Below are 12,516 nucleotides of genomic sequence, written 5' to 3'. Positions count from 1 at the left end.
GTGTAAGGAATGGCAGAAATGAATTTCAATTTTCATTTTGTCTTCACATGGACTCGCAGAGATGATCTATTGTATTTTATTTTCCTCAAATCTCCCGTCGCTGGCTGATTTTGATAGAAAGTTCTGCCATTCTGCTCTGCTGCTAAGTTCTCTGGCCTTCATCTCACATATCTAAAAAGCAGGCGGATGTTGTTGGAGAGTAATCCCATAAATATATTCCACCCAGTGCTCTCTGACATTTCTCAGAAAATCTGATAAAGTGAATAAATATTAAATATATCAAGATTCTCTAAAGAATATTTTACAAGCGCCCACATCTGTTAAAGGATTCATCAGTGATGCTGCAGGAGTCTAGTGTGCTTGATGAGTGTGTTTTTGTGTTTCCATCCACATGTGTAAAGATTCAGACTGCCTGTTTATACAAGGCAGCCATTGCATGTTATTCCCCCATGTCTAAGTGTATGTATTTGGGTCTCAGTAAGTGTACTGGATGTCTTTGATTGAGTGGAGTCACAGGGGAGCTGTGTTGATGAGATTGTTGTTGTGATGGAGAGTCCTCCCTTACTTCCTACATGCAGAGAAAATATGACTTACAGAGAAAACTGTATATGTGTTGAGGGGAGGGGGGCTGTGCTTTTGCCTGCAGCTAATGATGTAATTATGTTGAAAACAAACGCAACAACCAAACCCGTTTAGGAAGAGTTACACAAAGTCAAAACAGAGGAATATGAAATCAGTAAACTGAGAATTTTTTCTCACGTTAAGGGAAGATAATTTAACACTCGTATCCAATATCTCACTTATAGAAACCTTTGCACATAGGTTCTATTATAGTTGTAATGGTCTGCATTTTGTTGTTTCATAAGACTCCGACAGATTATCCGAGTCTGCTTTCTCTTAACTGTGTTTTCTCTTCTTTCCTCAGGCCACATCTCTCCGTGGAAGGCCTCCAAACAGGTACAATGATTGAACCAAGCGTGTTTCTGCTTGTGTGTATGTATGTGTTTGACTGAGGAAAAAAGAAAATGTGCGTCTATGAACCACATTTGTTTATTGAAGCAGAGAGGTAAAATAGAAGTGTGTAGGATCAGTGTTTGTCACAGGGGCTGTGTTGCCTCAGAGATGTTTGGGTTTTGCTTTATTGTGAAATGAGCCAGCCTGTCCTGACCTGCTTATTGGTTTGATCACATCAGATCTCACACCTCACCAGCTGGGGAAAAGCTCTTCAGATTTATACTTAAACTGCACCTGCTACTACTTGTACAATCAGCACTCATTCATGATATTAGACAGAATATTCAGACAAAATGACTAATTTCATTTAAGTGTAAATTGTGAATATTGATTTTAATTCACTTTCATAGCTGCCCCTGGCCAAATAGATATTTTTCTTCATTGCATAATTGAATTACTGAATCAAAACATTTAACTAAATATAAGTCACACATATGCTGCTTTACTGAACCTCCTGCTTTGACCACAATTTTTTTTGCACTGGTCGTTGCGCCGCCACGAAAATAGGTCTCCATATCTTAAATTAAATTGTTGTTGCTGTTTTCCTCGTAGTTGCCTGACCAGTGGGACCCACATGGCAGCCCCCAAGCAAACCTGTCCGGCCCGGTTTTGCCGCCTGGCACTCCCTTCCCAAACCAGCCACAGCACCGCACGTCTGTGCCTGACTCCACCGAGGGCTTCGATCTTAACAAACCTGACCCCTACGACCTTTATGAGAAGTCGAGGGCAATCTACGAGAGCCGACGTAAGTATTGAAACTTAGTTCATGGCAGATGGAGCAGTATGTTGCTGTAAATTGCACATAATATGGTGATTTGACATTAAAGAAAGAGTTGACCTATAATGTCTGTATGTCAGGTCCAGAGTATGAAGAGGTAGAGGTGCACCTGCTGAGGGAGAAGACCGGGTTCGGCTTCCGCATCCTGGGGGGAGACGAGGCCGTGCAGGCTGTGAGTCCGGACGCCCGTGACAAGGCTCGTATGGGACGGGCTGGACCACACACATATTTAACCTCATACACACCAACCTCGTCTGACCTGCACCTAATCTCTCCATCTCACACTTCATCCAGTTACACACATTTGACCAACATACCCTCCACATACACACACTTACACACAAGCACAGCTTGGCTTTCTCACACTGTCCTGACCCTCTAACTGCTCTGTACCTCCCATACTGAAGAACGCCTTGCTAACTTGTCCACGTATAAAACAGCATGCAAACTATGATAAAGAGAGAATGTGGCAGCAGAACATTAGGAAGTTACCATGACCCAAAACTAGTTTACAAAAAGCAATTACTGTGTGATTCCTTCATCCTCTTCACCTTCATCTATGCTGCTAATATTGATTGTTTTTGAACAGATTGTTATTGGCGCTATAATAGAGAACACTCCCGCTGAGCGCGATGGGCGGCTTCGACCCGGGGATGAGCTCATTTCTGTGGATAAAAATGTGGTTGCTGGGAAACCACACAAATTCGTAATAGACTTGATGCACGCAGCCGCTCGCAACGGTCAAGTCAGCTTGACTGTGAGAAGGAGAGTGCAAATGCCTGGTGAGGACACGTTTTATTAGATTTTTTTTCTTGTTTTTTTGTTTTCACACTTTACCAAGATTGGAGAACATGCTGCACATTTCACTGGCATCAAATTAAAAAAGACAACTTGGACAGGACATGTGCTGATAATCTGTATGCAGGATCAGTGTGTACTCCTCACCCACGCATGTTTTCTGTGGTAGTAGAACATAATCCCAGGGGCAAAAATCTTCAATCAGACATGGGGGGGACCAACCAGGTTGGGGAGTAGGTAAAACCCTAAAAACACACACACATAAAATAAAGTGCTCATGGTCAGTGTTGCTGTGCCTGTTCTAGCTCCTCCACACAGACTGTATATGAGCACAAAATAACAAAACAGTTAGTATTTCTGTGTACTTTCAGTAACTCTTTAACCAGCAGCTACATGTTGGATGTTCAGTAAAACACAGAACACACATGGGGCGCCCCGGTAGCTCACCTGGAAGAGCGCATACCATTAAGGCTGAGTCCTTACCGCAGTGGCCTGGGTTCAATTCCAACCTACTGTCCTTTGCTGCATGTCATCCCCCCTCTCTCTCTCCCTCCTCTCCTGCAGCTGTAACTATCAAATAAAGGAAAAACTAAAATCTAATCACAGAACACACACATCACACAGAGTGGTAGGGACCGCTGCAATTTAAACAGACCGTGTTTTACTACCTGTGTAGTAGACCTGTGAGTGATCAACTGTGGTGTGCGGAGGATACAGAACGGTCCACATGCTTGTGAGCCATGCACAACTGTTGTGTTCACTGTTGCTGGTTGACATGTGAACCAACATGATGCAGGAGGAGTTTAGAGACCATCCAGTGTGTTTTGGAGTCGGTTTAACACTGAAAATTGAGGGGAGACGTGCTGCCACGCCCCCCCATCACTTTATCTATCCTTTGTTCATTTTAAGCACTACAGCAGGCTCTGTGGTTGTTGTCTTTCTAAATACAGTACAACTGCAAGGGTACATACATACACAAGGGTCATACCTGCTGATGAAAAACAGACTTTGACTTGGACAGAGAATCCCTGCGGGAGGTAGAGAAGTGCAGTGTTGCATGCAATACATGCTGCAGAATTATAATTTCTTCAATGGCTACATCTTAAGCCACTTTATATTAAAACAAGCTTTAAAATGAATAGTCACTGAGAGGAAATTGGTCACGTTTTACAGTAACAGAGCTGCTTCTTTGACTCATCCTATCTCCTCCAGGTGAACAGTGTCCTGTGAATGGCCGCAGCCCCGGCTCGGTGTCGACACAACACAGCTCTCCACGTAGCGATGCAGCTTCGGCTTCAGGCCCTCCGGCGGTCGCCGTCCCCGCTGCCACCTCTCCTCCAGAGGGATCCACCCTGCAAACCAGTGATGTGGTTATCCACCGCAAGGAGAATGAGGGCTTCGGCTTCGTCATCATCAGCTCCCTGAACAGACCGGAGAATGCCGCCGTCATCAGTGAGTTGCTTCTGTCTAGAGCCCTAAAGGTTGTTACTGAACGCAAGTGATCCTAAGGGTGGTGACTGTCCTAAAGTGATTGTTTATGGGGTTTTGCTACTATTTCAATTTAAATGTAGTTTTAATTTTAATAATAATTTTAAATGTATTTGAAATATGTTAAATGTATTTGTAAGATATCAGATTTTTACCACAGTTTTGCTACCAGTTGTGTTTGCACTGCATGTCCTCTCAAGAAACAGGGTCAGAAGTATAAGATTCATTATATCTGCTTTACTTATAACCAGTGGGCTTCATGTCCCTTAACAATTAATTTACTTTTGTTGTTGTGAGTTGTGTTTCTTATCCCATCCAGTAGCTTCAGAACTTTCATTAGCTGGGGTCAAACAGAAATTGACTTGTTTTTTAAGTTTTGCTTTTTTATGTTGGTCTCAAATTGGTCTTTCATGCCAAGGTAGTATTAAGAGTCTTTAAAAGTCTTGAATTTGGCTTTATTACACATATGGTTACACTAAAGGGAGCTGATATCTTTGAACAGATTGTGGGATTCTTGAGTCAGCATGGTCTGATAGCCCACTGAAGAATTTAAAATTAATATATCCTGTACAGATGCCCAATGCAGTCATGGGAACATCCACTGCACTCAAACAATATTCATATAAGTTTCTAAGAATGCATAAATTCACGATACCCCCTCTAGGTTTCTGCATACACCTAGGAATATGATTACCCCAAAAGTATACAGAAGTCATTATAATATCAAACATTGGTTCAGGATGTAATGGTAGATGTTCAACAGTCCCTCAGGGATTTTCTCTGCTTGGTGGGTCCAGAAATGTTTAATATGGAAGTTTTCTGTCTTCATCTGTGTGAAACGTGTCGATAAAAGCTGAAACTAAAAAAATATTTGTTTCGTTTAAATGTTATTGTCATAAAATAGTGATGTGTATTTTGAAAATTTGATTTCTCAGCAGGTTTGAGCAATGTAAGTATATGTGCAGTGACATTACTGTACTTCGTAAGGAATAATAATATTTGGAACTGTAATTTAAAAACAATTGCTCATGACAGGCGAGGCTCATGTTGTAAATGTTATTCTCTGCACTTCAAAAATGAGTGTGCTGTTTTGACATCTTTCTTCAAAATTGCCATTGACAACCACCTTGTTATTGTCTGTTTCCAGCTGTGCCCCATAAAATAGGACGCATCATCGAGGGCAGCCCTGCGGACCGATGTGGGAAACTGAAGGTTGGCGACCGGATCCTGGCTGTCAACGGACAGTCCATCATCAGCATGCCGCACGCAGACATCGTCAAACTCATTAAAGACGCTGGGCTAACAGTCACACTGCACATCATACCGGAGGAGGGTAAGTGTTTGTGTGTGAAATGAAGTCAAATTTTGTTACGTGAATTTTGTGTGGCAGCTTATTTAGTTTTCCATTTTTGTACTTGATGAAGAAGTCAGTCTCTTTTGTCTTATGTGAATGTTTTGGTTTTTTTTACTTGGCCAAGAGGAGCCTTACACAAAGTCATAGCAGTTTCACATATGGTAAGCCAGAAAGGAGCGCAAGATTAGGAGGAGTTATGTTATGGCACTTGAACATAATCTTGACATTTCAGCCAGAACCAAATTTGTACAGCCTTGTTTTATGAAAGTGACACACTTTAGACTCTTCAAATTTTTCTCAAATACATTTCAGTAAATTCTACATCAGTACTGCAGTCTTGTGCATCCTGAGCATGTTTTCTTTGTCAGTTTGTTCTAAATCCCTCTCCTCAGAGCTTGACATTTTCCACACAGGTGAAATCTTGTCTCGTCCGTCACAGGTTCCCATTCTGGCCCCAGCTCAGAGAAGCAGAGCCCCATGACCCAGAAACACAGCCCCCAGACCCAGCCCAGCCCTGTAGCCCAGCCAGGCCAAGGAGGCACCCAGCCCGGCCAAACGGCCACTCAGACAGGTCAAGCAACTGTCCTGCCTGGCCAGACACCAGCCCCGACAAGCCAAACGGTGACTGGCCCTCCTGCACCAGCAGCCTCCCAGCCTGCACCAGCTGGAACCCAGCAGAGCCCGGTCACCCAGCCCTCTGGCCTCCCTCCACAGCTCTACCTCCACGATGGCAGGTAATACAGCACTAAGAAGGATGTTGTTGTTTGGACTCAGCAGGATCGTTTTGTAAGCGTCTTCACTGCACGGAAAGTGACTGGAAGAAAAAGGAGCAGGAGTTTTCAAAGGCAACATATATCAAAATGTGTGTATAGATGAGTGTGCCATCTTCTCCTTGCATGCCAGCAAGTTCAGGAGAAAACCTGCGACTGCAGACAACTTTTGTCCCAGTCAGTCTCTGGCTGGTTTCTACTTTGTTGCGTAACACCACTTAGCTCTTGCAGTGTCAGTGAATAATTTACCTTAGAGTATCTCTTCTATAATACAGGAACCCAGCGATCAGGCCCTGTTCCATGTCAAAACTATGGAAGTGTGAGAGTGTGCTTGGATGGGTGTGTGTGCATGTGAGTCTCAGATCAAGACAGTGAGAGTGGCACTCCCAGAGCTGTGGATATATGTCCATTTTAAAAGTAGGAACTTGATAAAAGATTCAAAACAGAGTGATATTTTCATCCTTTATGTGATGAGCCTCCTTAGCTGCACACACTAAGTAATGCATACACTATCTTCCTTCACATGGCAAACTAGGCTCAAATGTTACTTTACCCATAAATCTACACATTAGGGACAGTGTCCACTCTCACAAGAGAAGACACATGTGGCCATGTGAGACTGTGCAGTAGGACACCTCCTTCTTTAAAGCTTCTTCAAAACAATCCTCTTTCCATCATGACACAAACCTCTCCTTTGATTTTGTTGCTTTCTCTCTCCACACAGGTCAGAGGTAAAAGCCAGACAGGACGTCAAACCTGACTTCCGCCATCCTCCATTCACTGATTACAGGCAACCTCCCGTGGATTATCGTCACCCACCAGTTACTGATTATCGACAGCCCCCGACGCTGGACTACAGACACCCGCCTGGTCTGCTGGACTTCAGACAGCATCCTGCAGCTGCACAGTTCCCTCTGGGGTTGCCTCCTGACTTCAGACCACAGGTACAGCCAGACCAAGAACTGTTTGCTCAAGTTGACACTGCGTTGAGCATTAAGTGAACATAATTTGGATGCAGTTATGCCACCACACTGTGGAGAGGGTGTTTTTAATCATAATGGTCATATACTGTTATTTGCAGTGGGTTTGTAACAAGTTGTCTACATTTCTTTTTGCAGGACTATGATTACTTCACGGTGGAGCTGGAGAAAAGCGCAAAGGGTTTTGGCTTCAGTATACGCGGGGGCAGAGAGTACAAGATGGACCTGTTTGTGTTGCGCCTTGCTGAGGATGGTCCTGCCATACGTAATGGACGGATGAGGGTGAGATGACATGTATGAGATGATGAAAACTATGACAAAGTGAAAAAGCTCTTTGGGAGATTATTGGAATTGCTGTCAGTGAAAAACAGTTGTTGTTTTGTTGAATAAATGTAGAAAGAGTGTAATTAATCCAGTTACAGAGATGCACTGAGAATCAGCAAAATGCCAGTTTGTCCATCTTGATGTCCACTTAATCACACATAAGCATGGTGTCTGATATATTTCACTGAATTTAAAGATGGTGTAAAATTTAATACAGCATAGATTTTTGCCTTTAACACTTATGTTGTTCTTCTGCTATGCTAATTATGTTTCACTCTTTCTTTTGTTAATTCAGATCTTTATTTTACTGTCTGGCGTATCCTCTTCATGGGGCAGGAATAGCTTATAGGTTAGGAGAGGGGGAAAGTGAGTAAGTATAAGTACATGTGAACTCAGTAACACTCTGCTCACCATCAACAACTCCTGTTGAAGTACACTTGAAGAAGGCACTTAACGTTGCTTATTCCCCCGTTGCTCCAGTGGCGCTACTCACCAGCAGAAGACTGTGGTTGTGTAGAAATCCGTGGCTAAACAGAAACTGACAGAAATCGACCCTGTCCTCCATGTGTGTCCTCCAGGTAGGGGATCAGATCATAGAGATTAACGGGGACAGCACACGGGACATGACTCACGCCCGAGCCATTGAACTCATCAAGGCAGGAGGCAGGCGGGTCAGGCTGCTGCTAAAGCGAGGCACAGGACAGGTGCCAGAATATGGTGGGTTTTCCTGGCACAGAGTAAAGTCTCTAATGTCCAACTCTTCCCACTCTTCCTCTCTCCTCAGTCTCTGAACTGATCTCTTTCTCACTCTCATACTAGAGATTCATTGTTTGAGGTTCAACATTACTGTTTATTAACCAGAATGGCTTTTTCCTGCAAATACTATATGTTTTACTCAAGAACATATTAACACGCATTAATATCTTTCTGCATTTTACTCCTCGGTCCACAGTAGTTCTATTCTGTCTGAAATTAAACTTGTCTTTATGTGAAAAACTATTTTGATCAAACAGTAGAATAACAACCTACTCTTTAGCTCTTCGTGTGTTGTAACCCCTCTGCTTTAAGTCTAATGATTGGTATAGGCTTTTACTTGCCTTCCCTCAGGAATGGTACCTCCCAACCTCTCCATGTGCATGAAAGGTGACACACTAAGCTCCCCCTATTTCTTCCTAATGGGCCACTCTAAAGACACGGTTTGTGAAAAACTGCATGTCTCTCTCTCTCTCCATACTGATTACTCTGTGTGCTGTGTAGCTGTGCTCTAGTCATGCATTCGTGTGTGTGCATGATCATGAGTTTATGCATGGGAAAATAGCAGCCATGTGTGTGCGGGTGCTTATGCGTGTTGTAATAAGAGAGCAATATGGTTTGAAGTGACCCTCCAGGTGAAATTGTATCATCCAGAAGAGGGCTGTGAAGTAGACTGCGTAAAATCAATCTGCTCAGGGCTGCTCAGGATCAGTCTGTCACACAACTACAAATATGTTAATTGTTTTTCGAGCACTGAATGGATCCTGTCCCACATGTCTGTTTTTGTGGAAGTAATGTAAATTAGCCTTTAGCAGTAACATGTTGGCATAAAGGCCTACATGGTCAGGTGTGTGCTGCTCACACACGTTTGCATGTGACTGATATTTTATTAGGATGTGGTGTTTAATTGTATTATTATGTACATCTTTCATTATCTCTCTCTGTGTGCATGTGCATGTTGGTTTGTGCCACTCTGCTTTTATCTCAGTCCACCTGAGTGTGTTTTCTTCTTCCCTGACAGACTGTGTCGGCCCCTGGGATTCCCTTTCTACAACCCACTCTGCCCTGCAGGAAGTGACCCTCGAGCCCCACCCGAATCCATTGCTCTCATCCCATCCAGCCTCAGCCCCAGACTCCCCTCATCAGCTCCCTCTAGAGGCCACAGTGTGCATGGCAGACAAAGCTCCACAGCTGACAGACCACAGCTCCATTAGAGGGGCTACAGGTGGCAGGTCCACCCAGCAGAAGTGCATCATCAGGGGGCAGGGAACCCCTCAGGAGTCTGGAGAGGTGGACTGTGGACCAGGCGACAGACAGCCTCGGGCTTTGCCTCCCAAAGCTGTCCTGGGGAGGTCTGTTGAAAGAAGAGAGAGGCAGAGGGAGGCTTGCTCTCCCTGCTGTGAGAGAAAGGGCCTGCACACACAGGCCATGACCACTGTCTGGCCCTGGGACCCATATGTGAGTGTGAATTTGAATGGAGCCTCTCTAGGCAGTGGAGATGGACATATCAGCCTCCAGGAGAGGCTGGTGTCCAGAGGTCTGTTCCCCAGAGAAGATGAGAGGGCCAGCGGCCACAGTGGGCTATGCTGCCCCTCTAAAACCATGGAAGATCCTCCTGCGAGGAGCGCAGCAGCCTCCCCTGGGCCCTGGAACGTCCCTGGGTCTGACAAACTGCCTGGCACCCTGAGGTCCTGGACCTCCACAGTAAGCAGGTAGAATGGATCTCGCTGGTTTGGACCGGATCACACTGTCTGGCTCCTCCTTCAGTTCACCATCGGATGTCTGAGTAAAACAGTAAATCTCCCTCGCCCTCTCTTTCTGTCTTGTTCTCATCTCCGTCTACTTCTAAGATCATATTTTATGTTTCATTTGTTCTTACAAGATAATTATTACACCCACCACCTTAAAAAACAGAGGAACTTTCACAGCTATTGTAACATACAGTATAAAACTGTTGCCGACTACTCAATATGTAGGTATTTTGGACCCTCGGATGCGACAGTTAAATGTTGTGATCACAGATCTGATTCTGAGTGGGGCTGTGCTTTCGACATGTCCCTTTAACTGCTCGACCGTATCTGGCTCAGATTGGTTAGTGCAACATAACCTCAGATGGAACAAGGTTTCTTGCAGGAGAGAGACATATGTGCATCCAAGAGATTTACTTTTGCTCCACTTTCTCTGTGCAGCAAGAAGAGTGAAACTACAAATCTGTCAGAGGGAGGCAGTTACACTGAAACTCCTGGAGGACATGGCACTGACCCAAGTGACAGCCTGGTTAACCCGACATATGTTAGATCTTACATGCCTACCAATATATCATATACTGTAAATGTAAAGATGTGAAAAATATGTACATTTGGTAATCTCAAAAACATACCTGTTGGTGTTTTTTGAGGCAGTGTTGTAGTTAGATACATTGTAAAGAAAAGAGAAAAAAACACCAGGACAGTATTTTAGGATCACTATTTCCATGGCCTCGTCTATAACTACATATCAAAGACTGTGCAAGTCACCAAACCCAGACCGCTGAGGGAGGCAGTGGTCGCGTGCATGGATATAAACCACCATGTCATTATACAGGGACTCACATGTCTTTTAGAGGTAGGATAGAGAGAGGATATCCTCTGTGGAACTGACCCCTTGGTACTCATGTGAGACAAAAAGAAAATCTTTTTTTCAGCAAAATGAACAGTTATGTACACAACTTGACCACAAGTCAACCATGCAGTCATAGTGCACAATTATAAGCCGTGTTGTATTCATTTAATGCTCAACAGAAGAATTTGTCCGGTCTATATTTCCCATTTCTATGCCTTTTACTGTGCTAAGTGTACCACATCACTGTGGGAGAGGGGCATCGGTGTGGGGAAGGGGAGGCCGATGGTTATGAGGTGGGGCGGAGTGCCTTACTCAAACTAATGCAGAGCTGTTGCCGTTGTGATTTGTTTTGGGAACTGAATGCAAAACAGATGTGACCGTGCACACATATCAGCAAACTGTTGAGTTGTGGAGCCTGTTTTCTTCTGACTTAACACCAAGCAGTATACACAGTTATCTTGATGCACTCTCAACTGTATAGCTTATCAATGTCAATGATTGCCCTTGTCCCCTAGTGCTTAAAAAGGGGATCAAATGTAGCCTGTAGCATTACATCCTCTTCTTAGAGAGTGGAGCTGTGAACATTTATCCAGACAGGGTCATTCACAAAGTGGACTGTTGTTTCAAATGAGTCTCATTTCAGCTTTACTTGTCTGTTCTGTAAAGAAAACATGTTAAGTTTGCATTGTTGCAAGCGGCACCAATGCTGACTCAATCTGAACCCAAGACTTTAGATGATCTGTGAAACACAAATGCATTGAAACGTGTGTTCGATCACAAAGTTTTGATACTGGCAGAGTCGAGGCATGCTGCTATTAAACTGAGACCCGAGATGAAGTCACTATCCTCCTGCATTTCTCCATTTTGATATCATCCATTTCTCTCAACAAGATGTTTGCTCTCATTAAAAATTCACCCGAGCTTTTGAGGACCAGAGGAGTTTAAAAAAAAAAAACAGTCACAGTGCATTGTGACAATTGCAGCACGATGGTGTGTACTGGTACAGGCCTACTGGTAAACTGCTTTTAGCAAGACAATGCACCTGAGGACTGGGACACGAGTCAGAACTTGTGCATAAGGCATCATCAAGACGGATCTTGACCCGCAGTGATTTCTGAGTAAAACGTAAGGTCTGGATGTTTCGGAGCAGAGTTGAAAAGCTGAATATAATGTGATAAAACTGGTTAACATGTTAGTGAGGAGCATGAGAAATGCCATTAGGCTGTAGAAATGTGTTTACTGTATGTACAAATGTCAAAGTTCAGAAAAGGTGAAAGAATATGTCATCCAGCCCTCTGTCTCCATCCAGGCCGTCCCCCTGCCTGCTGTGAGTGATTTTTGTATACAGAAAAAAAACCTGCTTTATTGGAACCTGTGAAGGATGGCACGTTCATAAATCCCCATTGAGATCAAGTATAACTGTGTAGTGTTGTGTACTATTCACCTTGTACAGCTGTATTCCTACAAATATGGTTTACTGTATCATTGATACTGTAGTTTCAAAGACGTGAACAACTATTTTTATGAAATGCGACAGTACTGATATATTACATTTTGCTAAAAAACAAAACTTGTTTACTGAAAGATATTCTGAAATACTGTCAAATAAACTCTTGACATGGTGTAAAATATTCTTTTCTAGAGATTGTTTTACGT

General features: G+C 43.6%; 1 protein-coding gene across 8 annotated transcripts in view; it reads left to right on the top strand.

The window, feature by feature from the left end:
* The window catches only part of LOC122875608 (membrane-associated guanylate kinase, WW and PDZ domain-containing protein 2-like), an 80,202-nt gene extending 67,711 nt beyond the window's left edge, over nucleotides 1–12,491 (top strand). For 4 of the 8 annotated variants that reach the window (XM_044194972.1, XM_044194976.1, XM_044194975.1 and 1 more), the window contains exons 12-22: nucleotides 926–957; nucleotides 1,567–1,759; nucleotides 1,873–1,988; nucleotides 2,382–2,574; nucleotides 3,803–4,042; nucleotides 5,226–5,411; nucleotides 5,872–6,166; nucleotides 6,927–7,146; nucleotides 7,321–7,464; nucleotides 8,085–8,223; nucleotides 9,281–12,491. In XM_044194972.1, the coding sequence (XP_044050907.1) occupies nucleotides 926–957; nucleotides 1,567–1,759; nucleotides 1,873–1,988; nucleotides 2,382–2,574; nucleotides 3,803–4,042; nucleotides 5,226–5,411; nucleotides 5,872–6,166; nucleotides 6,927–7,146; nucleotides 7,321–7,464; nucleotides 8,085–8,223; nucleotides 9,281–9,975 (2,453 nt within the window). In that variant the 3' untranslated portion in view covers nucleotides 9,976–12,491. Of the gene's footprint in view, nucleotides 1–925; nucleotides 958–1,566; nucleotides 1,760–1,872; nucleotides 1,989–2,381; nucleotides 2,575–3,802; nucleotides 4,043–5,225; nucleotides 5,412–5,871; nucleotides 6,167–6,926; nucleotides 7,147–7,320; nucleotides 7,465–8,084; nucleotides 8,224–8,591; nucleotides 8,703–9,280 lie in introns of all 8 variants that reach the window. The other 4 variants (XM_044194979.1, XM_044194977.1, XM_044194978.1 and 1 more) reach the window with 4 other exon arrangements.
* Nucleotides 12,492–12,516: the final 25 nt, after the last annotated feature.

Source organism: Siniperca chuatsi, linkage group LG4 (genome assembly GCF_020085105.1).
Source record: "Siniperca chuatsi isolate FFG_IHB_CAS linkage group LG4, ASM2008510v1, whole genome shotgun sequence".
Lineage (NCBI taxonomy): Eukaryota > Metazoa > Chordata > Actinopteri > Centrarchiformes > Sinipercidae > Siniperca > Siniperca chuatsi.
Note: the sequence above shows the minus strand (reverse complement) of the source record. Positions and strands in the feature narration are given on the sequence as shown.